Here is a 27,314-nt window from a genome sequence, read left to right as displayed (position 1 = left end):
AGAAACACACTGGCCTTTATTTATCTGCTGTCTATGTGGGCTCCCATCTAATTAGCTGAAATCACTGCATCCCCTGCAGGTGTTCACTGTTTTTACTGAGCTTAGTAAATCCATGGAATAACACACAGAATAATCTAAAGCTCAGCTTTTTTAGTTTTTTATCTCATCTTATTTTACCTACCGCTGTTCTTGTTTTAGTTGATTTATTTGTTTTCATCGAATCATTTACTTGAAATAAAATTTTGTGAACTGTATTTTTTCCAAAGCCTTTTTTGCAATTTGGCAAGTTTTTGTTTCTTATTTTTGTATTGTTTATTTTCTGTAGTGGTCTAAAATGTAAATGAGGTGTCTACCTACCTTTCCCCTCAGAACTCGTGAAGTGTCTTCCTGGACTAGTGGCACCAAAAGCAACACTGACCTGTAGCAAGACGGGCAAGAAAGAGAGCTGCTCCCTCACCTGTGCCTCTAAAGCTCACTATCTGGCAGGTACGTCCCTCCCAGCGAGAGTCTACTCATGTGATGTCACACAGTAAAACCCTGAAACTCAAAGAGTTCTTTGATTTTTGTTTGTGATCTTTTCCAGAGTCGGACAACAGCTACTCGGTCAGTTGTGGTATCCCCATCCTCAGAGGAAAGTCTCCCTCCAGGCTCAACTCCAGCAACAGTCAGAGCTGCATAGGTTCGATTCCCTCTGGACTCTTATGATCAAACAACAATTCAACTCCACACTGTTTCTGTGTGCTCTTACACGCTGTTGCTGTGTTTGTGTGTAGAGACTCTGGCTCCTCCAGTGAAGCAGACGGCTTCTTTCAAGATTAAAAACGCCAAATGTCACCTGCACCCCAAACTGACCGGCAGGACGGAGGACAGGGGACGGACACTAGGACCAGGTCAGTTTGTGTGTGTGTTTTGTTTAGGTTTGATTTTAATATAATTCTATATATTTTATCTGAATATATCTAGGTTTTATTCTGATGTATTTCTATATTTATCTAAATTAGTTTTTTTTGTTTTATTTTGATATATTTCTGTATATTTAATATGAGTATTTTCCAGTTTTATCCTGATATATTTTACATAATTTAACTGAATATTCTAAGAATTTAATCTTATATATTTCTATATGTTTAACTGAATATATTAATGTTTTGTTTAGATGTATTTTTGTACATTTTAACTGAATATTTTCATGTTATTTGTACATATTTCTATGTATTTTAATTGAATGTTGTTTTGCAAATTATGAGAAATTTAATAAAAGAGATGTGTAGTTAATCAATGAAGAAAATAATCAGCATATTAATCAATTAGGTGTTGCTCTAATGAAACTACAAATGTTTAACCTATAAATAAAAGCTCTTACACAGACTGTGATATCATGTGTTTACAGGAGGGGGGCAGCCCTGCAGCAACTGCCTCGTAACATTTGTCAACCTCAAATGTGACTCCTCAAAGAAAGCGAAAGGACGACGTGCTCGTAACCCGTCTAACAAAGAGGTAACTCGCATAACTCTGGAGCTGGAGGCTGAGGTCAAACCTGGAGACACCACAGGTCAGTCACGTCACTCAGAAGAGCAGTGTTGACCTCAGGGCTGTTGTATTGTGTCACAGATTTCAGTCATTATTCTTTTTTTTTTCATTAATGTACCTAAAACCAGGCAGTTGTAATCTCAGCTGCCTGAGACAGCGCATGGAGAAGCAGGTGAAGACGTACATCAAAGCTCTGAAGAAGTCCATCAACCAGGAGCGCTTCCTGATCCGAGTCGCTGGTTTGGAATACGAGGTCGCCCAAAAACTTCCCCAGGCTGCTCCCATTCAAGAGAACTGCGGCCCGGGCTGGGAGAGGGAAAGCGGCCGATGTGGTAAGACCCTGGAGCGGGACCAGGGCTGACTAACCAGCTGTTTTAGTGCAAAATCTGTTAGATGTGAGAAGTATAACCACAGACTCTGAATTTAATCTAATATCAAAAAACACATCATCTGCAATACAGTGTCTTTTGATATGAAGTATACACTCTTTATCCACTTTACTGACCAATTCCAATTCATCTGTTCTGCCATGACGTCTATTCTCCTGATGCCAAACCGGTTCCTGTGACTGAGCACGTAGTGGTAATTCAATTATACAGTGAGATGTGAGGTCATAGTCAGTGGAGGAAGAGAACTGCATTTTATTCAGACGTTTTTCTAAGATGTCATTTGTAAGGAGAATAACATTTAAAACACCTTTCAAGAAAATATATTCAACTCCCACTGTAACCATGATCTCTATGATAATAAATGTATAATTGGATTTACACATTGAATTGCATTAGATTGTTCACATGCATCTAGTAAAGTGAACAGTTCATGTTTGATGGATCATCTGTGCCAGGGTCGTGAAGAAAACTGAAATAAAAACATAGTTAAAGGTTTGCATTAATGTTTTTTGAATCTCTGATTGGATGCGTTGTGGATATTCTCTCAGTCAGATGTTTGTCGGGGTCGTATTACCACGGAGAGCAGGAGCGCTGCATCCAGTGTCCACCGGGCACGTTCCAGGAGAGGGAGGGGCAGCTGGCCTGTGACCTCTGCCCTGGCAGCGACGGCCACGGGCCTGTCGGGGCACGGAACATCTCCTCCTGTGCAGGTAGTCCCAGAGACAATATTAACGAGGTGTATATTTCTGGTGGAGTTAAGAGCTGCTGTCCTAAGCAAACTTACTCTGTGTTCTTCAAATCGAATCCAGGCCAGTGTCCGACAGGGTCCTTCTCCAGCGATGGCTTCAAACCGTGTCAGCCGTGCCCTCAGGGAACCTACCAGCCAGATTTGGGACGGACCCTGTGCTTCCCCTGTGGCGGAGGACTGGGCACCAAGCGGGAAGGTGCCAGCTCCTTCCATGACTGCGAGGTCAAAGGTCAGCTTTTGCTCTTCTTGAAAAGGCAGGAAGATATATTCTTCTAATCAACAAAGCTGCACCCACTGATGTGTTTTTCCTCGACTTCACCCTGCAGTTCAGTGTTCTCCCGGTCATTACTACAACACCACAGTACACCGGTGCATCCGCTGCCCTGTGGGGACCTATCAGACAGAGTTTAGGCAGAACTACTGTATCTCCTGCCCAGGGAACACCACCACGGACTTTGATGGTGCCACAAGTGTATCGCAGTGCAAGAGTGAGTGTGGAAGTGACGGTTTAGGGTTGGGTGTGATTTCTCAACCAGCAGCTGGAATCTAATGTGTATTCGTTTGTGTACGTCTAGACAGGCAATGCGGTGGAGAGATGGGCGAGTTCATGGGTTACATTGAGTCACCAAACTACCCCGGTAATTACCCTGCCAACGTGGAGTGTATCTGGAACATCAACCCGCCCAGCAAACGCAAGATCCTTATCGTGGTGCCTGAGATTTTCCTGCCCTCCGAGGACGAGTGTGGAGATGTGTTGGTCATGAGGAAGAACTGTGAGTGTCCTCTCCGTCCAAATTCAGTTCACTGTTAAAAAGAAAGCGCACCATGTAAGGAACGCTTCTGAAAACCTGTTTAGTCACCGTTGTCTCGTCTGTGCCCCTGCAAGGGTCAGCTACATCCATCACCACCTATGAGACGTGTCAGACATACGAGCGGCCAATCGCCTTCACAGCTCGCTCCAGACGTCTGTGGATTAACTTCAAGTCCAACGAGGCCAACAGCGCCAGGGGCTTCCAGATCCCCTACGTTACTTATGATGGTATGAGACACGCCCATTTATCGCAGCCGCTGTTTTTAACTACTAATATTTTTATAAAACACATTTTAAATATGACAAGTTTATTATCACCTTATAGACTGTAGCTCTGGAAAGACCACATACCAATATTCCTCTTACTCTTTCTCTTTGTCAAGGTTTTCAGATTATTAATATCAATGTTTTTCAGAATCAGTATCTTGGCTCGCAGGCTTTTGATATTTGTTTTATTAAGAGTTGTAATAAGATATGCAGTTAGAAGGACATTTTGCAGTTGTTTTTTTGGCCATGCCTGTGTATTATATTATTTACCAACTAAGCCTGTTTTGTATGTGCATGCCATGTCTTTCAGCACGTCACACGGTGGCTAATTATTGTGTCCTGTGTTGTCTCCCATGTGTTTGTGAATTCAGAGGACTATGAACAGCTTGTAGAGGACATAGTGCGAGACGGACGACTCTACGCTTCAGAAAACCACCAAGAAATCCTCAAGGTTTGCAATTTTTTTATTAGGACTATATTTAGTTTTTTTAATGTTTAATATATATCATCGGAATAATTTTTAGGTTTTATTCTGATATATTTCTACATATTTTAAGTGAAATTATAAGGTTTAAATCTATTATATTTCTATATGATTAACTGATTATTGTTAGTTTTATTTTTGATGTAGTTATGAACATTTTTGGTTTATTTTGATATTTTTCCTATATATTTTAATTGAGTATTTTGATTTCCTACATTTAACTAAATATTTCGGGATGAGATCAATGAAGAAAATGATCATCAGATTAATCAACCATTCATTTGCATGATTGCATGAGTGCATTAATAGTAATAATAATAGTAATAATAAGATGTTAATGTCATATAGAAGGTGTCATTTATTTCCTCGCATAGTGTAATAGCTTCACATGTAATCATAACCATGGAAATGTGTGTTTCTGTGTAAAGTTAACACATCATTTTATTTCTCTACAGGATAAAAAACTGATTAAGACTCTTTTTGACGTGCTGGCTCACCCAAACAACTACTTCAAGTACACCACTCGGGAGTCCAACGAGATGCTTCCCCGCTCCTTCATACGTCTCATAAGCAGCAAAGTCTCCGCTTTCCTGCGACCATACAAGTAAAAAGGTCGCGCGGCCGCCGGCGCATTGGATCGTGACCTCCCCCCGACATCCCCCCTTCGCCTTACAGGCCACATCCCGCTACTCTCACAGGGCTTTAAAAAAAAAAAGAAAGAAAATGAAACACAAAACATACCACCGTGTTTACCCTCTCGTATTTTCCATAGGCTTTGACAATAAACACTATGCAGACCTGAAGAGAACATTATTTGTGTTTTAGGTTTAATTTTTTGTCCGTTTCCGTTCCGCACAGGTCTGCAGTCCCGAGCTCAAACCCTCAGTGGTGATGTAGAGTGTGTGACTGGGTTTGGTTTCTTTTGTGTTGTGAAACGAAACCACACACACACACAAAAAAACAATAGAAACGCTGACTTCAGACAGGAGTGATGTTTTGTGTGCGGTTTGAGCTTGATAGAGCTTGTTGTTGTTGTATTTGCTTAAATGAGTGGTCTGAGTTCCAGCTCCAACTCTACCATTAAGTATGACTGTGTCAGTGTTGTGTAAGTGTTGTGTAACCCTGGTTCCACCTTCAGTGTCTGTGTGCTGCCCTCGAGGAGGAGCCGTTGTTGAATCTCATGTCGCAGCTGCATTCCAGGTCATTTAAAGCCTTACTATATTTGAGCTCTTAGAGCGACTTCCATGAGTTTTACTGTTAAAACAGTTCATCTATGTTTTGTTCCGTCTGTTTACTCGACCGCGCCGGCGTTTTCCAACCTTGAAATCACGTCTGTTGCTCTTTTACAAGCCAACTTAAAAAGCAAATATCATTCCAGGAACACCCGCGATCATTTGGGAGACGAATAACAAACTAATAATAATAGTGAGAGCCACAGAAATGAGATAATGTGATGTATGGTGGAACATGTCTCAGTGAGAGAGAGAGAAAGAGAGAGAGAGAGAAATGTCTTTGAGGGACATTACGTTTGCTGCTTCTTTTAAAAGGTCACTTTAATTCTTCAATCTCATATTGTCTTTCTGATCTACTCTACACTAATAGTCTGTAGGTTTTAAAATCAGCGGAAGCTCGGAATCTGAAACATTTTATTTCTCACACACAGTTGATAAATTGATAATCTCACATTGCCTGTCAGTGGATTTCCAGTTTTATCTTGTTTTGTTTTTTTCAACAATCTTGTAAATAATGAAAATAAATTAGACGAGGGTTGAATTCTTTAATCCTAATTTGTTTACGCAGGACCCCCCCCCACCCTAAAAAACACTCTTTCCACCCTTTAATGTTCCGCCCGTCTTCAAATCCAAAGACACCTAGTACTTACCCGCCCCGCCCGCCCTTCCATTCACCCTGCTCACATTTTATTCTGTCCCAATGAAGACAGCTCTTCCAAAGACTGCCCCAAAAATGGGGAAAGGTCAAGTTGTTTTGTGCACTAGATTTAGAACCCGTCATCCTACCTTTTCACGACAAGTGCAATGAACGACAGAAGACAACACCTTTAACTTTGGTTACGCTCTGTTGTGACCCACACAACGGTTGTGAAAAGGTTGTTTGAAGTGGGCGTCAGTCTTGTCGAGACTCGTATTAAATATGCGTCGCTATGGGCAGAAGAGGTTTCGGATTCATCGTGTCTCTCTTATACGACAAAGTATTATGGTAACCTAAAGGGAAAGAAAATCGTTGGAGAATTCAGTTGTGAGCTTTACGAAAATAAAGTCGTAATTTTATCAGGTTGAGATTGATTTTTTTTAAAAAATGTAGTCGTAAAATTATGACAATTAAAAAGACATATTTTAGGCCACGCGTCACGTTAGAGGGGGAGTGTTGCCGACGTTAAAATGAGGAATTGGGAGCATCTTCACAAAGCATTCACAAATAACAAAATAATCTTCTGGCTCATCAGCACCACATTATAAGAACATATATATGTATCAGGATTTTAAAAAGATTGTTTTTAAAGAAAGAAGTACACAGACATGGACTTGGAGGAAATTGTCTCTTGTGTGTGGTGGTCGAGTTTGTTTTTTTGGTTGAATCTGAAGTGGTTTCACAGTGTTTCAAGAGACAACGAGTTTGATTGGATCCAGACGAAGTGGAATGCAGCTTCTCATAGCAGCTGATTTCCTTTATTCCTTTTTATTTATTCTCATAATATTATGACTTTCTTTACAATTACGACTTTATCCTCACAATATTTCAACTTAATTCTCGAATCGACAGAATTTTCCATTCTACTCTTAATGAGCAAAATAAAAAAAACAAAGTCTGTCGAAATGTGATTAAAAAAAAAAAAGGTATTTGATGTGTTTAAAAATATGTAGATATATATGTTGTGAAATTAAAACAGCGACCAAAACAGGGTGAAATAATTTATGTTTAGTAAAATCTGACACTTTGCTTCATGTAAGTAGTCAAGGAGTAGAATTTGGCATTTGTGAAAAAGGAGGAGGTTGATCTCACGTCCGTATGGAAGTCACAGCTGGTGGATAGTTAGCTTAGCTTAGCATAAAGAGTGGAAATGGAGGGAAACTAGCCTTGCTCTGCAAACCACATTTCTTAAGCTCAATTAACACATTCTGACTTTTTGACTTAATTGATAAATTCTTAGTGTGTGATTTTTACGGGAGAGTTGATCGAGCACAGTGGTGACGGGAGTCTCGGCCAGAAAGTGCATGAGCAAATTTCCCAAAATGTCTGAGCTACTCCTTTAATATCAGTGTCATCAGTGCAGATGGCTACGTGGTTGGTACGTGACAATGATAATCCCCACCCCCTTCAACCCTCGAAAGAAATTAAAAATCGAGTCGGCGCTCACTCTCTGATAACGAAATAATAATTCAGGGAGGATGTTTTGTAAATGTAAATAAAAAAATACTCGCGATGGTACAAGTCGTATCGTGTACCTGAGCTTTAGGATGACACAAAGGGAATTTGACCACATTGTCAAATTTGAGGGCAATGCTGGCCCAAGCCATGAAAAAATAAAACCCCTCTATACACTTTTCGCTTAAATACTGATTTTACTTGTATTTCTCTGTGCAGACGTCATCACGCAGCGTCCCAGTGCTGCTGCCCACACGCCCTCATTCCCCCAAACCCCCCCCCTTCCCGACCAAAATCATCACCTTTTCCTGCAACCTGTAGTTTTTTGTTTTTAATTGTTGCCTTTTAACAAGAGTTTGCTATGATGTATCATAGAGTTGATAATGATATTTGCACTTGAATTGTTATTGCTCATGTAAAAAAAAAATGTCTGGATTTTGTATTGTCTTTTTAAATGAATGGAATTGGTGTTCTTATGTTCTTGTAGCTTGTTTGTCCATGAAATGCTCACTCACCGTTTAGTCTATAGAGATGATACACATACAGTAACATTATCAACTGTAAAGAAAAAAAAAATGTACAGAGGTGAATGGAACAAGTTTGTACTTGTCGCTGCCCAGAACGCTTCTTGAAATAAACAAACTGTACTTCAGCTTCATTTCAAACACATTTTAATGTCTCTATATGAAGTTTCATGAGCAAATACGATTATTGGTGTATTATTGAAATGTGGGTTTACAAGAACGAGGCATTTCTTTTGGAATGACTTGATATTATTTTCACCTTCCTCTGACTGCTGTCGAATTTCTGGATTTAATACCTCCGGTTGCTCTGACGCCCTGAGGAAAAAAACATTAAAATGTTACTGTTTTAAAAATGTCTTTAAAGGTCTAGTGCGTAAGATTTAGGTGAAAGGGAACTATTGGCTGAAATTGAATGTAGAATAATCCTCATGATGTTTTCACTAGTTCATTTCATCTAAATTTGAGAATTCTAGTTTTCTTTACCTCAGAAAAGGCCATTTATATTCAAATACTTTATGGGGACCCTCTCTACAGAGGCTGCCATGTTTTTTACATTAGTCCAGACTGGACAAACTAAACACCTTTTGAGTTTTTATGACAATTAAAGGCTACCACAGTTTCTTTTTCATGTTTGGAAGGAGAGGGTGAGGTGAGGGGTGTTCAGCTGCAACATGCAATTCCAACACTAGATATCTAAAATTCTACACACTGAACCTTTAAGTAAAAACATCAAGTCTCTTCAACAAATAGCTGTTTACTTACATGCGCGTCTACATTTGGGAAGAACAGAGGACCATCGACCATCGTGACCACAGGTAACGGTGCTCGGGCCAATCAATGTGTAGCCTCGGTTACACTCGATTGATATAGTGTCCCTGTGTTGGTACAGGTTATTCTGAGCGCCCGTCCAGAAGGCGCTGGCCACATTTGGAGATGGACATGTCATCACTGCAAAGACAGGGAACTAAATTAAAACGATTTCTCATGATGAAGAAGGAAAGTTGTACAAAAAAAGGTCTGTGTCTATCTCGGACCTTTGCATGTAGGAGGGGGTGCGCTCCACGTCCCGTCCTCAGTGCACCAGATCTCCCTCTGTCCAACAAGAGATCCCGCAGGACACTGATAGTTAATCACACTCCTGTACGTGTACGGTGGCTCCTGAAAGTTTTTCCTCTGTGCGTTTGTCACCTCTCGAGGCTCCGCACACACCACAGCTGGAGGAGATGCAAAAAATTACCAAAGAGATTCAGGATATGTTTATGATTGAAAAGTTTTCGTTTGTTCACAGCACCTTCACAAACAGGAACACGTCCATCCCAGCCGTTACTCAAACAGTTCCTGGTTGCCTGTCCGACAAGAATATACCTGCGGACAGGACATAAAAAGAGAAGGCAGGAGTTAAATATGTAGAAAACAAGAGTCAGTATAAAAGAGGAGTTGAATTGTTTGGTGTCGTCTCACCCCACATTACAGACGGCTGTAGCAGTGTCTCCAAACTCTAATCCAGTGTACGTGAACAGTCCATTCAGAACCTCTCCTGCAGAGCCACACTCCTTTGCTTTTGAAAACAACAACAGAAAGAAATCTTAGAATTTGTCAGGACATTTTGAACTTGAAAAATATTGTTTCTATATTTATGTCCACTGAACCGAAAAAGAAAAATGTTAACCAACTAAAAATGTATTATTTTAGTAATGAATTGATTTTTTTAAGTTAAAAACTAAAAAGTATTTGTGGTATTACTACTTGGTAATCAATGTTTTTAGTGTGCATTGGAGATGATACAAAATGGTGCAGTTTTCCTCCATCAAGTGAGCCACACTGAAAAAGGAAAAATTTTGCATCAACTTTCCTCAAACAAAATTGCTTCGGTTGGTAATACACAAATAAATTAAAGTCAGCATTTGTCTTAATATAACTGTTGAACAAAGTTAACTAAATTGTATTATGCCAATTTAATTTATTTTCTTATCAGAATCCAATACTTTACTGCTCATGACGTTAGGATTCAAAGATAAGCTGCTCATTAATGTTCAAAACCTTAAACCAAGGTTTGACTGTAAAAGAATCTAAAAGTTCTTACGTTCACATTTCAGGAATAGCGGCGTCCACTTCCCATTCCTACAGGTGCGATATCTGCTGCCTCCAGTTGGAGCGTATCCAACGTCACACGTGTACTGGACTCTGTTACCAGACGCAAAGGTTGTCATGGTGATATACTTGTCAGCGAGGTTGGCGTTGGAGTTTTTGATGGGGAGCGGTTTGCCACATGTTCCTGCTGGAGAGGAAAGCGTCAGTTCAGATGTTTTTCTAGTGAATCCACATCATCTCACCCACACATTGACTGTAGTTACAGGTTTGTGGTCTCATTTGTTATTGTAAAAAGCCTTAAAACACTAAACAAACATGCTTAATTCCGCTGGATCCAGATTTGTATTTGGATCTGCAACAAATTGAAAAGGCTCATGAATGAAATATGTTTAAAAAAAAATTCAAGTTCCATGAATTATTCCCTGGGAAACTGGTGAAAATGTCATAAAACGTCTCCTCTCTCACAGAGTTAGGAAATGAAAAGTTAATCCAGGATTCTTCCCTTCATCTAGATATGTGCCAAATTAAATGGGTTCTTTCCTGACTCATGCTTCATCCTGTCATCAAGTCTCATGGTCACAAACAAACAAATAGACATAACTTCTAGCGATAATTCTTCATCCAGAAGAAAACGTACTTTCTTTGTGAGAGGACTGATCAGGTCTTTCAGCCGAAGGCAGACACCGAGGGAGCCCAGGCTGCCACCGTCCACCGGGGCCACATGTGACCTGCGGAGCTCCATCCAGCTGGAAACCCTGACTGCAGGTGAAGGTCACGTTATCTCCCGCCTGGTACACAGACACATTCCCACCGGCCTTCACAGACTGGGCCACTGCAGGGGGGGAGCAGGTGGTCGCCCTCTCTGATGAGACAATAATCTCAGTTATTGACATGTGGTTCTGATCCTCCTGAATAGATCGTTTACTTAAACACAAGGAGCAAACCTGCTGTGCTGCACGGTAAGTTACAGAAATTGCTTTACAAAGTTAACGAGTAACAATACAACAATGTAAAAAAAGAAAAGGTCCCACATCAAAATATAATCAGTTAAATGTACCAAACGTGAAAGTCGTCACACAGGAGAATACTCATTACACATATACATGCATGTGTAAATAGCAGTTTATTGGGGTTTTGTAAAAAGTAGAAAAATTTCTCTGAGACATGTACAAATAGGTAGAAAATATAAATATTCAAGTACACGCACCTAAAATTTGTACTGAAGTAAATGTACTTTGTTCCATCCTTCTGTTGGTAATTGTATTATTTAACTTACTCAAGGTTTAAAGCTTTGAAAATATTGAAAGCAAACTGTGAAGTTAAAGGAACATCAAAGTTGGAGTTGTGAAAAATTTATATTACAGAAGACGACACAACTCTGCTGGAGGCGTTCTGAGAAAATCAGAAACTTACAGCCTTGCCACACACGCAGGAGAATGTGCTTATCACAGAATCACTAAACACTGACGTGACGTTAGTCTGAATTACTCATACTCATCTCATCACTTTCCACAGCTTTATTCACATAGTGAATTAAGGGATTAATTAAATCATTAAAACAGCGTCACTGTGCGTCACATTCAGGGAGGGACTGGTTCTAACAGACACGATACCTCCCAGTTTAAATCACCTCGAGGTTTCTGCCAACCACAGTGTGTAAAGAACATGACTGAGCTTCAGATAATCACACTGCCCACCTTCACATGTCGGGAATTCACCAGTCCATCCAGACTTCTTGCATATCATGTAGTTCAGTCCCTTCAGAGTGTATCTGTCAACATGGAACAGCACAGTCAAACACAGCTGAGCAGGTTTTATATGAGCGTCCTCAGGTATGACTTACCCCTCATTGCATGTTGCATAAACCTTCTCCCCGACGTAAGAATTCCCTTCATAGAACAACTGTCCATTCTGTAGATCCCTGGTGCTTCCACACGATCTCTCTGTAAGAAATGTGAGAGAGAGAGAGAGAGAGAGAGAGAGAGAGAGAGAGACAGAGAGAGAGAGAGAGAGAGAGAGAGATGGAAGGGGCAAATAATCAATCTGATTACCTGAATATTTAAAGGTCTTGACCTCACAACGTAAAGTGCCTTAAGGTAATGCAAACAACCTTCCAACTCAACCAACACTGGGACAACTCCCTGTTATAATGGGAGATATTCCTTATTTTCTTTCATATCTATGAGGATCCTGGAAATAAATTAGTCTTTACAAGTAAAAACTAATTCTGCTATTAAACATCAAATACCCTATAAAGATAACTTCATACTAGATAATGGTGGTCACTTATTTCTATTCCCCTGTCATACACAGGCCTTTAACATGTTATATACATGTTAAAGGATACCATAATCTGAAGACATTGTCAAATATAAATCCAAGCACACACACACACACACACACACACACATATATATATATATATATATATATATGTATATATATATATATATACACATACATATTGTTTTTTTCCCCCTGTTAAAGGTTTTTTGTTAGTTGTTTCTTACTCTTGTCGAGGGTTAAGAACAGAGGATGTTGCACCTTGTTAAGCCCTATGAGAGCAATTGTGATTTGTGAATTTGGGCTATACGAGTTTTAACCACATCCTTTAATCCTGTGTTAATATTTAGGTTTATAGAAGATAAAATACAAATTTGTAAAAATAGCCATCCCTTTTGTAATGCATATGTTAAAAAGCAAATGTTAAATATTGGTTGTCCTTAAATTCAAGTATTAGAATTACATGCAGGTCACCCATCAGGCCGCCAGGGGTCGTTAAGCTACTTCTCAAACTGAATGACGTAAAGTCAACATTAACAGTGTATTTGTCTTTTATTTCTGACATCAGAGGATAATAATTGTGTCTTTAACTTACTCTCGCACTTCAGAGTCAGTTTGGTCCATCTTCCTCCCAGACACTGCACAGAGCCGCTTCCTCTGGAGGGACTGAAGTCCTCTGCGCAGCTGAACTGAACCTTCTCCCCGCTGCTGAAGCTCTGTCTGCGGCTGAACTTCTCCTCCAGCCTGGTGTGCGGCGGCTCCCGAGGTGCAGAGCATCTCTTTGTCATCTGGGCTTTTATTTTGGAAGATCAACCACCATGAATGGACAATATCAGAAATAATCACATTCAGTGTTTTGTTTCTTATTTGAGGGTAAAAATTTACCTGAAGCGAGCAGAGCAGAGAATAAACCCAGAGCTGCCCAGCAGACGCTCCTCATGATTGTGTCCTGTGAGAAACTAAATGAACAGGGGATTAAACAGATGGAGTCATTTATACAGGAGGGGTGTCTCTCTCTCTCTCCCTCTCTCTCTCTCTCACACACACACACACACACACACACACACACACACACACACACAGGCACAGCAGACTGAAGCCACACTATCAGAGACAAGAAGTAAACAACATGAAGCTGCAGGGACAAAAAACATTGATACAACACAAGAGACTAAACTAAACCTGTGGGAACAACATGAAGACTGGATTCAGGGAGTTAAACTGGAGAAGCATGCTGGTGATATGGTTGGTATGTTAATCTGTTGTACTGCTCCAGAGAAGTAGAGAGTACATGAATGTGGAGATCAAATTCCCACAAGTGAACTTTCTTTTCTTTTAAATCTACGTAGCCTATTTTTTGCTCAAGTCATAGGAAATAATCACAGCTTCTTTATCTGACTCCACTCTGAGATGATTTCAGACGTCAAAGCAACTTGCAGATTAAATAAAAACTGATAATTTGAGCCTTTCCTCCTTCTCCTCCTTCTCCTCCTCCTCCATATCTCTAACTACAGTTACTGTGTCATAATGTGGTCACAATATTTCCTTCTGTTCCTCTGTGATGGTCTTAGATATGCCCAGAACATTATGTCACAGTGGAATAAACCATTTGCAGGAATATCATGTGATGTCAGAGCGACATTCGACCAACAAAATATCATAATTTCATCTATGATTTCTAGTGAATATTTGTGCCAAGTTTGAAGAAGGTTAAGGTTTTTCAGAGTGTTCACGAGAATGGGATATGAACAGATGCATAGACACGGGGAAACTAAATGTGTTATGAATTTTTAATTATTATAAATTACCTTAAAATCTGGTGCTTTGCCCAATATCTGTTAAAGAAAGACTATAGTTTGTTTCTCTTCTGTATGAACTTGACTGATTTCATGAGATGAACTGTTTGTGTTTATGTAATGTGTATGAGTGAGGTCAAAATACTCTGAACAAAACAAAACTCCATGTAAGAATAGTTTAAACTGATCTTCATTTAATGATACACATACACAACAGTGTGCAATAACATTACAGCTTTTTAGAAACATCCGAATGTTTTGCCAATCCACAGAATTTGTAATTTCATGTAGCGTACATGTTAAAATAATCTTGATTACTTCTGTCACAGCCTTGCAAGGCACTTTCCCAAAAGATTACATGTAACATCAGGAATAAATGTCAAATGAATGGATGTCATCTATATGGATACTATTTAGGCAGTACTGAGTATACAGTATTCTTGTGGTATAGATAATTGATGTAAGTTATACACGAAGAACCTAGGTGGCATCGAAGCTTAATAAATACCCCGTGTCATTCAAAACTTTATCATTTAACGTTTGAAATATCGATCCATTTTGTAAAGTTCAAATAAGATTAGCATGTTTAGTATCACAGTGTTCAAGCTGTTCATTTAAGACAATGAGTGGAATAAGTGTCACAGAGACACTGGAGCTGCTACACTATTTAAAGGGGCCAAAAAAGGTTTCATTCATTTTTATCCCAGCCGACGGCAAAAATCTAATTAACGTTTAATATGCTTAAAAAACAGCTAAAAATAAAACAACCAGAGGAAGGATACACATTACCTGGGAATGTTGAAATAAGTACATTTTAAGAAAGATTCAAACTAAATAAGGCTGCATGTAGTTTCATTCTAGAGAGGCACTCTCCTGAGGTACACACTTCACACAGTTTCCTACATCTAATACAGCATAACGTGACAGGTGAACTACTGTACAAACTAAAGTCCCTACATATCTTTACATTAATATGAGCTGGATTACAGAGCACTTTTGAAGGCTGTTGTGCAAAGGCATTGAGTTCATTCAGTACACACATTCCTTATCCAACATTAACTGAACTACGGGTGGGCAAGCTTTCACACAAAAAACACAAAACAAAGATATCACAATCTTTTTTAAACACAATCATGAAGTGTGATCTCAATTGTGGATTTTTAAATTTACAGTCAAGAATATCCAGACTCAAACCAGCCCATGGACTTTTCTATTTGCACCATTTGAAACACAATATTGCTTTAAAGACAGTTTTCAATATGGTCACGCAAATGTACGTGACGGCCTCAGCCACCTCTTTCCATCGCTTGCTGCTTTTCAATGTTGGTCCGATGCGTCAGTCAACTAAAATCCTTTATGTTTCGGGACCTGGTGAGATAAAGACACTCGGCATGTTCCGTCAAATGCTTCCTGATGTGGTTAAACAGATTTATCATATATTCTTTGGAAGTGTCAACCGCTGCCAGATAAACTTCACAGAAAACTAAATAATGACATAAAATATAACAATCTCTGTGATTGGACTACTTCAAGATTGATCATAAAATAAAACTCTTTAGATCTCCAACCCCTAAACTAAATAGACAACACATAAATACTGTAATACAGACATGGTGCACACTATAGTGTTTGAGTTGTCATGGCAGAAGCTGGTAGCGATTTTTACGGCTGGTCCTCAGAAGTGGTGAGACATTCAAGTGAAGAAAAGCCTGAAATAAATGGTAAAGATTGTGAGATATTATTGGTGGAGAGTTCAGGTGTTGCACATTAAAGATTTGAGGGGAAACTCTGAAAATACCTCTAACTGTGAACACAGTCGTCTGTGTCTGCTGCACTGAAACCGTTCAGAGACTCCTGCGAGATGCAAACGGAGAGGCAGAGACTTTCAGGAAAACATCAAACCAGAAAAGGAATGAGCAGTTTGTTTTGACTGGCACTGACTGAGCTCGAGCTAATATTAAAATCTGAGGTCACCAGCTCAAGTAAAACACTCCCTGTTTCTGAAGTAAGACTTAAATAAAAGTAACTTTGTGGGCAACAACACAAGGAAAAAACTATAACATCTAACTCGACACATTCAACATGTTTGTAAAGGGCACTGGTGTTTGTGGTCAACATCCATTAACAGGAAAACAACAGCACAACTGGGTTTTTGTATGTGAGCTGTGATCTCACACATCTGAATATATGAAGGCCTGAAACAGATGAAATAGTTTAAAATACATACTCTGTAATAAAACTGGTTAACAACTGATGTTGCAAACGACAAAGAAATACATGGACGTCAGACTCTTTTATTCGTTAAAAGGAAAACTGAGGTTCTGAAAGATAAAATGAGCAACTGACAGATAAGAGTAAAGTTGTTTTTAGACATTTGAATGAAGAAATGTTACAGATTATATCTTTAAATTAATTTGACATTTGAATTTTCATTCACTGATTAGTTCATGAGTTATTCTTTTACTATCATTTACAGTTATATTTACAACACTGACCTGGCTCTGCAGCAACTCCGCCCCCTCTGAAGCCTCAGAGAACTGCATGCTGGGTAAAGTGGGGGGCTGGGACATGCGGGCCTGTGGAGGGTTGCCCATGCTATAAAGACGGGGACGTTTAATCTGGTCCTGGCTGGACAGTGGAGTGAAGCTGTTTCTTCTATGGAAAGCTGGCGGCACAACATCTGTCCGGGCTTTACTCTGCTCAGTGAAGAACACACGAGGTGGACTGATTAACTTCTTACATCTTTTTATGTGGGACTAATTAAATCTCTCCTCGGTCTGAAATCACTGTATCCTGTGTAACTGACTGTGAGAAGGCAAAGAAAGAAAAACAGCTACTGAGACAACCAGCACTAAATATAGAAGCCATTGTAATGTTGGTCTCAGCAGACAGGATATCTCTCACTCCATTTAACAACAGGGTTTCTCAGTAAATGTCTTTATGTGTTCACACCCACTCTGTCTAGGATTGAAACCCTCGCCACAAACGACAACCAGGGGACAGACATGGGCCCTGTACTTAACAGCAGGAGTTGTGGTTATCAGGGTAACTTCAGGTTTAATTCAGAGTTTTCAATCCTATGAAGCTCATTCACTTTGTTTCGGGGTAAATCACCATGGTAACTATGCTGAACGGTTGGAGATGAGGGATCAAGCTATATAAGACCTCCACCCACTGACCAATCAATTCTTCAGAAACATGAAATCAGTGCCCTTAGAGGATCCTGTGGCTCTGGGTGTGGATTGAAGAGTCTCTGAGGAGAGTTACTTATACTGATGTACTGGGAGAGTTAGTCACGGGATATCCAGACATACTTTAATACTTTAATCTTTCCCATTAAGTACGTTTATCCTATGAAATTAAATATTTACTATCTGGTTGGTGAAGTCAATCCCTGCAGCTAACACACCCAGTGCATCTCAATCTCTCCCTGTTTACAGATACGCCAGACACATCCTGCCACCAAAATACCAAATACGTAATAAGAATAGCAGGAATAAGGCCAGGGAATGTGAAAACAGCAAACAAAGCTCTGTTCATCGCTATCAAAATCTGCCTGCAAGCACTTTTCAAAGAGACAAAGCGTAAACATGTTCTTATTCATCTGAGAAGAAGAATGAGTGTGAAGATTTCCCTCTGGGCAAACAGAGCTTTAGGCTGTGGTATCTGGACCTGGGAAGCTTTTATATCTGGTTCCAGAAAGCTGAAACTGCCGTGTGTAATTTTGGTTTGAGCTTGTGAATATAACCCTGACCTGAGTTCAACGCATGCATCGCAGTGAACTGGGTGGACGGCGACAACTTCAGATAAGACAGAAATTACATTACATTCAAAGAAAGAAACTTACTAATGGTCTGTCCCTGTGAGTGTTGACAGCCTCAACCTTCAGGTCAAACATGTCCACTTTACAGCCTAGGAGAGGAGGACGAGAGAGAGAGAAAAAAGCTTCACAAATGTGCCGGGAAACATTTAGTTAACCTGTGAACCGTGTCGTGAGTCTCACCATAAGCCACAGGGGTGAGTTTGAGGACGGTGTGCAGCGGACACTTCAAGTAAGGGAGGTCATCTGTGACAGGGAAAATAAAAATAACTTGAGACTTTCTGTGTCGTCTTATATTTTCTAAATCAGAGGAAGTTTTGCTCATGTTAGTGATGTCAGTGTTAAACTACTGCAGAGCTCATGCTGTGCTTTGTAAAAGCCTATTTTAAGTGTGCGGTGCTACATGTCCTCTGGGAGGATCCAGTGGGAAAACATAGCAGTCAGAGCTGCAGCCACAATGGTTGGTTTAACTGTGATTGAGCATTTACACAGATGCTGCAACAATGACCACTTCCTCTGCTGACTGATGCACCCCTCTGTCTGCCATATGACAAGTTAAGGATCAGGCCTTTTGATGTTATTATTTTTAAATTCTATTTATTTCTGTTTTGAGCCTCGATTCTTTGCGGAACAGTATTTGTCTGGGTGTATTACATTTTTTGTATTTTTCTTTTCTTTATTGATGCTGTTGTTTAAATAAATACAGCTTGGATATCTAAAGGCACTGACCTGAATTTGAATAGAGTGGAAACTGGGTATGGTGATCACAGATATAGTGATCAACTGTTTATATGGATCAAAAAGCTTTGGACAGAATCGTTTAAATAAGTTGGTTATAGTGATCAGGTTATCTGCTTACAGTGTTCATTTTGAGTGTTTCCTTCTTTGGACCGTAAAAAAGTTTTTACCAGCTCTGTCAGTAATCTACTGCTGCTCTCTGTGTCTCTTTCACCGAATAGAGCTAACGCAGCTTACAAGCTAACAGGCTAACAAGCTGTAAAACTGTATTGGACGACACCTGAAAAATACTTAATCAAACCAGTCAGTTCATTTCCACAGAAGAAATGATTGTTTTTGTCTAAGACTCAGGTGCTGCTTGTGCATGAGTGAAGATATCCATAGAGGATAAAGCTTGAGCAGTCACGCTGTGCTCGACAGTGTGCGATAATTAATTTAATTGTTCCGAATTATTTTTAACAGAATACAAGCAGCTGTCACACTTTACAGTGCACAGTGGAAGCAGAGGAAATGGGAAAATATAAGTCAAGGCCACAAAAAAATGTCTCAATGTTGTCGAGCTACATGTGACATTCTCCAACAACCCAAATAAAAAAGAGGCCTTATCGTTGTATTGGCTTCAACAAAGCACTCAGCCACTAAAATCTTCACTTTGGCAAAAGTCTTTCTGTAAATCTGCTAATTGGACTGAGGCATTTATTTTCTAGTTATCTTTGTATCATGAAAGCAGATGCTCTTATTTCCCATTAAAGTGCTAGAAATGTAAATTGGTCGTTAGGGCCATTTAATATCTCTCAAGTGTGTCTTTATCATCTCCCTCAGAAACATTCAACACTCAAACAATATGAGCTTGAGTTACTCAGTGAAGCAGTTCTGCCAGTTTAAGCTCAGTTACTGTTCTCTGGAGAAGTCTTGCCTGGTGGTAATTATCATATAATTCTAGTAAAATTATACTAGAGGAGTCAACAGAATAAGGTAAACGTGTCTTCATAATGTGCAGCATCTTCTGGTCATTCATGTACGTAACCTGCGCCCTTATCCAGGAAATAGGCCAGCAAGCAGCGCATGACGGCCTGATGACAGATGACCAGTACGTTGCCCTGTCGCTCCAGCTCCATGATCACTGGCTCCAGCCGCTGAACCAAGTCCTGGTACGACTGCAGACAGAGGGGAAAGGCACAATAACAGAGTTTGGTTTGGTTCAGATATACTAACACACAATGTACAAGCAAATGCGGATTATGTCACTTTCTTATGCTGTTTTACTTCAAGTTACATTCGCTATATTAAATCTATTATTTGTGGTCTCCACTCAATTACAATAGTCCTGCGCACCACGGGAAATGATTGGGGGTGGGGTGAGGGCAATGTAGAAGATAAATCAAGACGACACAAGGAGGAAATTTCGATAATGGTGGAGTAAGTTGGTAAGAAACTACAGGCATGTATCGCTCAGGTACATGCCACCTCATCTCCGTGTGTTGTCAGAAACTCTTGACTCTGCATTGCCCTCTAGTGGATATTTTGCTTTACAACCATGCCAATGCAAAGGATGTAATTGGGCATTAATGGTTACATCGATTAAAATGGACAAATCTCTTTTCATAGGAAAAAGCTGTATAAATAAGCCTTTACCTGTCAGATGCATGTTTTTATTTCCACATAGCGAAAGAAAGAAAGGTTGGAGTTCCACTAACTTTAACCCTGCAGCTATAGAAAAGTGTACTTAACTTCCCAAACAAGCTTAACAAACCCTCAACTCAGTGAAGGTCAGTTACACAAGTCCTCAACACACTCAAACTGGCAACATCACAAATTATTATTCAGCACCGTTAGAGTAAAGTAAGGAAAGAGCCTTCACCTCTCCTCCAGGGTAGCGGTAGAGATACTTGTCCTGGTCCCTCATCGCAAACTCCTCCGGGTACGTTTCCTCAATCATCTCATAGGTCATCTCTTCACACACACCCTGAAACACAAAAGAAATGATAACACTGAAAAACCTATGACATGCCCTCACAGTGCATCTGTCTGTCTGTGGCGTTAAAGAAGACATACAGCATCTATTTCGTTGAGGATCTTCCACTGCTCGTAGGGAACTCCCAGCTCCTCTGCCGTCTGAATGGTCCGTCTCAGCTGGCTGGTCCAAACCTTCAGGTCTGACAGGCGGTGTTCTTTAGCAAAATCCTTCAGAGCTACTGCAAACTGATGAAAGACAGAGAAAAGGGACGTTTACACTGGGGAACTGAAACATAGTCACATAAAAAGAAACTACGTAGTAAATGAAATGAATATTAGAGTATAATAGCTCTTCCCTAAAGGCTTTAAAGCTGATTTGCAGAAGCAGGATTTCATTGATTAATACTTTTAAATGTCATCGGTGAATGGAGACTGCCTGAATGTTGTTTTAAAGTTTAGGACAAAATCAGTTTGTCAAAGCTTGTTGAGTTGTACTGAACATTTTTAAAGGACTGGTTTTTGCTTTGTTGCCAAGATTTAGACGAGTTGTTCTTAATCAGTAATTGTGAAGCCAGCAACCTTAGCTTAGCTTCAAGCACTTCTAAAGATCAAGACGAAAGATAAATCTCCTTCGTGTAATCCCTAAAATGTAACAGCGTCACACTGTGGTTGAGATGCTTATTCACCAGTGATCTGCATGAGGTTGCCAAGCAACCAGGGAACAAAAATAAATGCCAAATGTTTGTGGTGGTGACATCACATTTATCACACCCCTAAAAACAATCAAGAATCTTTTATTCATGCTGACATCAGTATCAGACAATTTGTAGACCTCATCATATAAAGACAAATACGAGTGTGTTATACATTTTCTCATCTAACTAATTAAATAAGTTGAACAATTCTTTTAAGACTTCTATAGACTTTGCGGTCTTTCTAGCATCCACATATCTTTAAGTGTGAGGACATGTTGAAGAACCTGTTTGCCTCTCTCTGACAGTTCAGCGTCTCCCCCGATGCGTCCCTCCTCGTTGTGATGGCTCTCTCCATGGCGACAGAGGTAGATGGAGTGGGAATGTACGTGTATGTTCATGAGGTAGTAGACTATTTTACTCTGGATGTAGTCCTGCACCCTGTTCACCAAGAAACGACGGCCGACGTTTATGACCTGGATGAAGGACAGGTTCCTGTCGGTCAGAGCGAGAAGACGACGACAGAAAGTGAATCAAAAACACACACACACACACAAAGCTGGAGAGATTTAAAAGGGAAACAAGGATTAGGAAAGAATATCTTGTACTTTCAGTGCAGCCACAATATCCTGATATTTTATCACATGCTGCAGTGTTGTGCGTCAGCAGCTCAGCTCATTAACAGTGACAAGGTGCAACAAGATCAACAACTCCTGACTGCAATTAAACATAAGAAAGTAACCACTGAGTCTCAGTTGTGTTACTTTATTTAAATACATATATAATAAGTAATTTGGATTTGCAAATATCAGCAGTTGATTAATAAAGAAAACAAACTGCCACCTACAGTTTATCCAGTGAGCAGGAGTTTAAAAAGTTACAACTTCTGATTGTTTAATTTCTAAACAATCAGATTTTATGACCTAAATTTATGACAACAAGACGTCCAATCATTCCCAGTTTTGGATTTAATGTGTGTCAGTAAATAAAAGACAATACAGTGCACAATAGTCGTCTGAATTCAGATTTAGCTCTTGTGTCCACCTGCAGGACAACTTCTGCAACAACATGTTCTTTCAGACAAGAATTAGAGACTAGAAACAGAACGTTCTGACTGACTTTTACATAGATTGTGTTCGTGGTGAGAGGTGTAACCAATTTCAAGACAGAAAATCTAAATAGTTACATTCTTAACAAAAAAATAAGGTTCTTACTTGTCATGTTCGTCAGGATCTAAAGGTTGGTACGTGACTTTATAACACTCTATTCTCTTCAGAAAATCCTCCATGACACGTTCTCTGTTCCTCTCAGGGTAATCTGGGCTGGACACCTTCACATCCTTCATGAAAGAGACATTTGTAGCCATGACTTACTGTGTCACTGATAACAAAGCAGGAAAAAACTAAACACAAATGCATAATTTACCAGAATATTTGTAGCGATGACGTCTGGATCATCACAGATCGATTCTACAAAAAACACCTGACAAAAGACATCGTTATTATCAATTATTAGTTCATAAATGGTGTAAAAATCAGGTCCACGATTAAATCATCAATGAATTTCTGACCTTGCATGCATTGTCTTTGGCAAAATTCAGGATGAGTTCCCTCCTCTCTCTGGTGGTGTTGGTGGCATCAAACACCTGAAAACAACGTTAGATAAATAAACTAAAAATAACACAAAATATTAATCAACAGAGAATTCACTTCAGTTTTTTTTGTGTGTCCTCACAGCGATCTGGCCTCCCTCCTCATTCAGATATGCTTTGACATCCTCTAGTGCCACCAGAGCGCACTTTCTGTGGAAACACAATTATCAGGGGAAATCATGAGCTATTTGAATGCTTCTTCAGCAGCATATAATAATAATAACATGATATACATGTAAAGCAGAGCAGGTGTTAAGCAGTGGAGGATGAGTCTGCTACACCAGAGATGAATGTAAAGAGGATCTGTTTTTATGACTCACTTTCTAATTTGCATTGCCTCTTTGTTGTCGTGTCTGAAGAAGTCGTACGATTTGTACGACTTCACTGCTTCTCTCCTATAAACTCCGAGATTAAACACTGTAAGAGAAACAAGCCAGAGAGTCAGTGAACGACAGGAGAGGGGATTCATGTGCTGTCTGAGCTCCGTCAAGGTGGTGACCTTCATCTCAACTGCGTCTGCAAAACATGTTCACCTGCATTCCTTTCAAATGACAGTTTAAGTGCACAACTACAAACAGAGCCATGCAATGGGAGCAGAGACTTAAATATAACAACAGATTAACACAACAGTGCCTCAAGCACAGGAGTGTGGCTCATAATATCCCTGAAGGTCATCGGTTTTCCTGTAGGTTAGGTTAAGTGTGTATCATGGCCCCGCTCTATTTTACCTGCATGTTTGTACTGAAAACAGAGACATGTCCCTTTAAAAAACAACACAGTGCTTTCTTTGTAAAACCACTCTGACATTTCACAGGCCTCACAATGGTGCTGAATTCAGAATTAACCTATTACCTCCCCCAAGGAGGTTGTGTTTTTGTCTGCATTTTTGTCTGTTGGTTAGCAGGATTAAAGGAAAACTATTGGACAGATTACTTCAAGACTTATTGAAAGGATGCACTATGGGTCAGGAAAGAACTCATTCAATTTTGGTGTGGATCCGGATCAGGAGGCGACTCAAGGAATTGTTTCTTTCTTTAACATTGCGAGCTGGAGCGAATTCAAGGATCTTGATGAAAAAAAATCATGCGTGTTCAGGGGACAGATATCTGAGTGTCTGAAATTTGTTGTGGATCCAAACAAAAATCCAGATCTAGTGTGTGATCTTAAATGTGGGATAAGAGGATTGTTGGACCTTAGCAGAGATGTTTCATTTCATTTTGTTATTTGTCTTTTATTTTCTGTGAACAAATCAAATGCTTGGACATGCAGAAAACTCAAACATGTGCTGCTTCTGTACTGACCCTTAGTTGGCACTCCGATCCAGTTGAGGTAGCGTGTCAGCTTCTTGGCCATGTAGGTCTTCCCCCTTGCGGGCAGCCCAATCATCACGATTACAGTCGGAGAATTGGTCATGTAGGAAGCCCAAGCTGCAGGTTGTGCACATACACAAACACAGATTTTAATTATTAAGCGAGCTGAGTTTCAGATTTGCCCTCACTTTAACTTTATCCCAACTCTAAAAGCTGATGTTGGTGATAAGGGGCCAGATATACACACTATTTACATAGTTTGAATAACAAACCACACAAATACAAATTGTCACAAAGGAGTTAGAGGGTTGTGAAATAATCCGGAGTCACACATGCAAAGTTCATCTACCGGCTGGCTAACTCTCAGTTTAAAATATTCGTCATAACGCTGTCGCCTCTCAGCTGTTGGATAATGTTTCACAAAGTCCTGCTGCTTAGCAACCAAATTGAGTTATCCTGTGTCCTGTGCTGGCTGGAACATGCAGTGGAAAATATTCCAGCCATTCTCCTTCTTCTGTCTGTGTCTGCGGAAAAAAAAAGTCAAAACAAAGGCCAGACCAGACTTGACTCAAGATCTGAAACTTTGAGACCAAACAGGCAGCAGCCATTTTGTGCTCAAGATACATATTTGGTGAAATCAATTCATTCATATATTTTCTGATTAACAGATTCTTCAAAATCTGACTGTGAAGTTATAATTAAGTTGAGCTCAGTGACTCTAACAGTGGCAGACTCAGAGTGTTGACCTTTTTCAGTAGTGCTTTCCTTCAAAAGGTGTGTGTGTGTGTGTGTGTGTGTGTGTGTGTGTGTGTGTGGTAATGTATGCTTGTGCAAACAGACCCATGCACTGTACTTCTCCTAACAATGGCAGAAGGTACGTCACAGCTGACATGAGAGCTGCTGTAACCTTATCTTTCTCTGCTAAAGAACCATTAAGACACAGCATCAGATCACAACATCACAGTTAACGTGCAGAGTTCAATCATTAATACAGAACAGGTTAGCGCCTCAGGTAATGATTCAACATTTCACCGTCAGAGGAAAGACAAACCACTCACAGCACTTCTTCTCGCTGGCTCTGTAGTCCGTCCTTTTAGGTTCCACTGCAGCTGCAGGTTTCTGCTGCCGGGCAGCCATGACGGGGCTGATCTGGGTCCTGCTGGCCTGTCTTGCTGGAAGCGGGAATGGCAAACTATAAGGTCACTGGTGTGATGAGGTCAGCATTGCTCTGGTGAGGACAGGACGCTGCTGTATCACATCAAACACTGCACAGAGCAGAGAAACACTGTCAGATGCCAACTTGTGTTCTGATCCAAGATGATGATACATTTTAAGATGCTGAAGACTTTGAACTAAAAACACAGAATTCCTTGTAGGACACTGGTGGAGACATTAACCACATGACCTGCAAACTGGTTCCTTAATCCTACGTTAATCATTGATCGACAGGAAAAACAAGTTATTAATTTACAATTCTGTGTAATAAAAATTCCAAAACAAGTGTTGATGACAGCTTAACGGACGAGAAGAACCGCTTTCTTTTGCTGAAATGATTGATTCCATATGTTTGTCATTTTCTTCACTGACTGTTACAAATCTCAGATATTCAGTATTAGGCAGCAATAAAACACAAAACACCAAATGACAATATCCTACAGGACAAAGTGGTTCTATTAAATTTATTTTTGAATGGACCAACAGTCCAAAACTAACACAGATCAAAGTGACTCTGATGTGAGACCAAGAAAAGCAGTGAAAACAAAACAAGATGAACCTGCAAACTGATCAGTTCCATTCAGTTTCATGTGAATGAAAAAAATAAATCATTTCTGTGAGCAGACTTCCATGGAGGCAGTCAGGAGAGATTTGACATTAGTTATTGGTTAATAAGATCATTTGATGATAGATAAAATGAGAGCAAACACAACCAGGTGATTCATGAGTGATGCTTTCTTTGTTCACACGGTGCAAACCACAAAGTCAGAGCTTTGCACTAAGAGTAAAATATCAGTGATGCATGAGTGACCTTAAGGAATCCTGTCGCCATTGTGTGTCAGTAGAACCCCCTCCTGTCTCACACAGATGAGCTGCAGCAACACTTCTCAAACTTCATCACTTCGGCTCCTCTCAGAGCGAATGTCGCTAAAAACAAATAAGGAAACAAACGTCCCGGAAGAGTCGATATTTAACATGAATGATGTGAACTCACCGAACAGGAAGCAGGTGTTTGATTTGATTGATTTTGCTGTTTGTTAAACAGCAGCCATCACCAGCTTCCACCGGGGGAGACTCTTCTTCTTCTTCTTCTTCTGTTTTTTCTTCTTCTGCTTCTTCTGCTCGGTTGATGTAGCTCCGCCCCCCCGGTGTGCTGGCTGTTGCTGCCGGAAGTTCACCACAGTCAACTTCCGGCAAAATAAAATCTCTCCTGTGAAGGAATGAGGACATTAGATTTAAAAAATAAAACATCGCTTATAAACAGCTGGGTTAGAAAGGACAAACAGTTTTTACTGAATGAAAATAGACTTTTACTGACACTGAAGAATCTGCATGTGTCTAATGGTACAACATCTCCTGTCCTTTTTGAATTCAGCGCAAGGGAAAATATTATTTCCATGTGAATCCACAGTTTGATCATAATCTTATGTTAATAATGAAATAAATGTACCATTAGTTTTCTTATGAAACTTTGCACATGCAGAGTTTTTGTGAAAATGGAGGGGAAATAAATATATAAATTGTGGTTTTTGCTGCAAGGAATCTGAGACATTAGTCATTTTGAATGCCTTAGTATAAAATTATTTTGGATGGATATAGAATATTTGAACATCGACTGGTTTTCT

General features: G+C 39.9%; 3 protein-coding genes across 6 annotated transcripts in view; 1 reads left to right on the top strand and 2 right to left on the bottom strand.

The window, feature by feature from the left end:
• scube3 (signal peptide, CUB domain, EGF-like 3) overlaps positions 1-5,482 on the top strand; it is a 66,954-nt gene extending 61,472 nt beyond the window's left edge. For both annotated transcript variants that reach the window (XM_069526956.1, XM_069526955.1), the window contains 12 exons: positions 370-486; positions 584-679; positions 774-890; positions 1,391-1,552; positions 1,659-1,862; positions 2,468-2,629; positions 2,729-2,896; positions 2,994-3,155; positions 3,243-3,440; positions 3,554-3,706; positions 4,117-4,196; positions 4,685-5,482. In XM_069526956.1, coding sequence (XP_069383057.1) covers positions 370-486; positions 584-679; positions 774-890; positions 1,391-1,552; positions 1,659-1,862; positions 2,468-2,629; positions 2,729-2,896; positions 2,994-3,155; positions 3,243-3,440; positions 3,554-3,706; positions 4,117-4,196; positions 4,685-4,837 — 1,772 coding nt within the window. In that variant the 3' untranslated portion in view covers positions 4,838-5,482. The remainder of the gene's footprint in view (positions 1-369; positions 487-583; positions 680-773; positions 891-1,390; positions 1,553-1,658; positions 1,863-2,467; positions 2,630-2,728; positions 2,897-2,993; positions 3,156-3,242; positions 3,441-3,553; positions 3,707-4,116; positions 4,197-4,684) is intronic.
• Positions 5,483-8,267: 2,785 nt separating this feature from the next.
• Positions 8,268-13,564, bottom strand: LOC109635257 (complement component receptor 1-like protein). 2 transcript variants are annotated; one of them, XM_020096327.2, is made up of 11 exons: positions 13,397-13,564; positions 13,107-13,304; positions 12,072-12,171; positions 11,926-11,999; positions 10,866-11,090; positions 10,221-10,415; positions 9,599-9,695; positions 9,429-9,502; positions 9,172-9,351; positions 8,900-9,085; positions 8,268-8,452 (listed from the first exon to the last, which is right to left on the bottom strand). In XM_020096327.2, the coding sequence occupies exons 1-11, from the start codon at positions 13,449-13,451 to the stop codon at positions 8,427-8,429; spliced, it is 1,410 nt and encodes a 469-aa protein (XP_019951886.2). In that variant the 5' UTR covers positions 13,452-13,564; the 3' UTR covers positions 8,268-8,426. The 2 variants fall into 2 exon arrangements, with proteins under 2 accessions (XP_019951886.2, XP_019951887.2); XM_020096328.2 differs by having other exon boundaries at positions 10,221-10,412.
• Positions 13,565-14,473: 909 nt separating this feature from the next.
• Positions 14,474-26,833, bottom strand: LOC109635149 (6-phosphofructo-2-kinase/fructose-2,6-bisphosphatase 2-like). Of its 2 annotated transcripts, none has more exons than XM_020096107.2 (17): positions 26,684-26,833; positions 25,533-25,739; positions 24,466-24,591; positions 23,485-23,581; positions 23,248-23,314; positions 23,084-23,158; positions 22,939-22,995; positions 22,728-22,852; positions 21,801-22,008; positions 20,921-21,067; positions 20,727-20,831; positions 19,893-20,022; positions 18,311-18,373; positions 18,155-18,219; positions 16,803-17,003; positions 16,106-16,161; positions 14,474-16,016 (listed from the first exon to the last, which is right to left on the bottom strand). In XM_020096107.2, exons 2-16 carry the CDS (start codon positions 25,609-25,611, stop codon positions 16,108-16,110), a joined length of 1,599 nt encoding a protein of 532 aa, XP_019951666.2. In that variant the 5' UTR covers positions 25,612-25,739; positions 26,684-26,833; the 3' UTR covers positions 14,474-16,016; positions 16,106-16,107. The 2 variants fall into 2 exon arrangements, with proteins under 2 accessions (XP_019951666.2, XP_019951667.2); XM_020096108.2 differs by having other exon boundaries at positions 25,533-25,646; positions 26,684-26,815.
• Positions 26,834-27,314: the final 481 nt, after the last annotated feature.

The sequence above is a fragment of the Paralichthys olivaceus genome, chromosome 6 (genome assembly GCF_024713975.1).
Source record: "Paralichthys olivaceus isolate ysfri-2021 chromosome 6, ASM2471397v2, whole genome shotgun sequence".
Classification (NCBI taxonomy): Eukaryota; Metazoa; Chordata; class Actinopteri; order Pleuronectiformes; family Paralichthyidae; genus Paralichthys; species Paralichthys olivaceus.
This window is presented reverse-complemented; position numbering and strand designations above follow the sequence as displayed.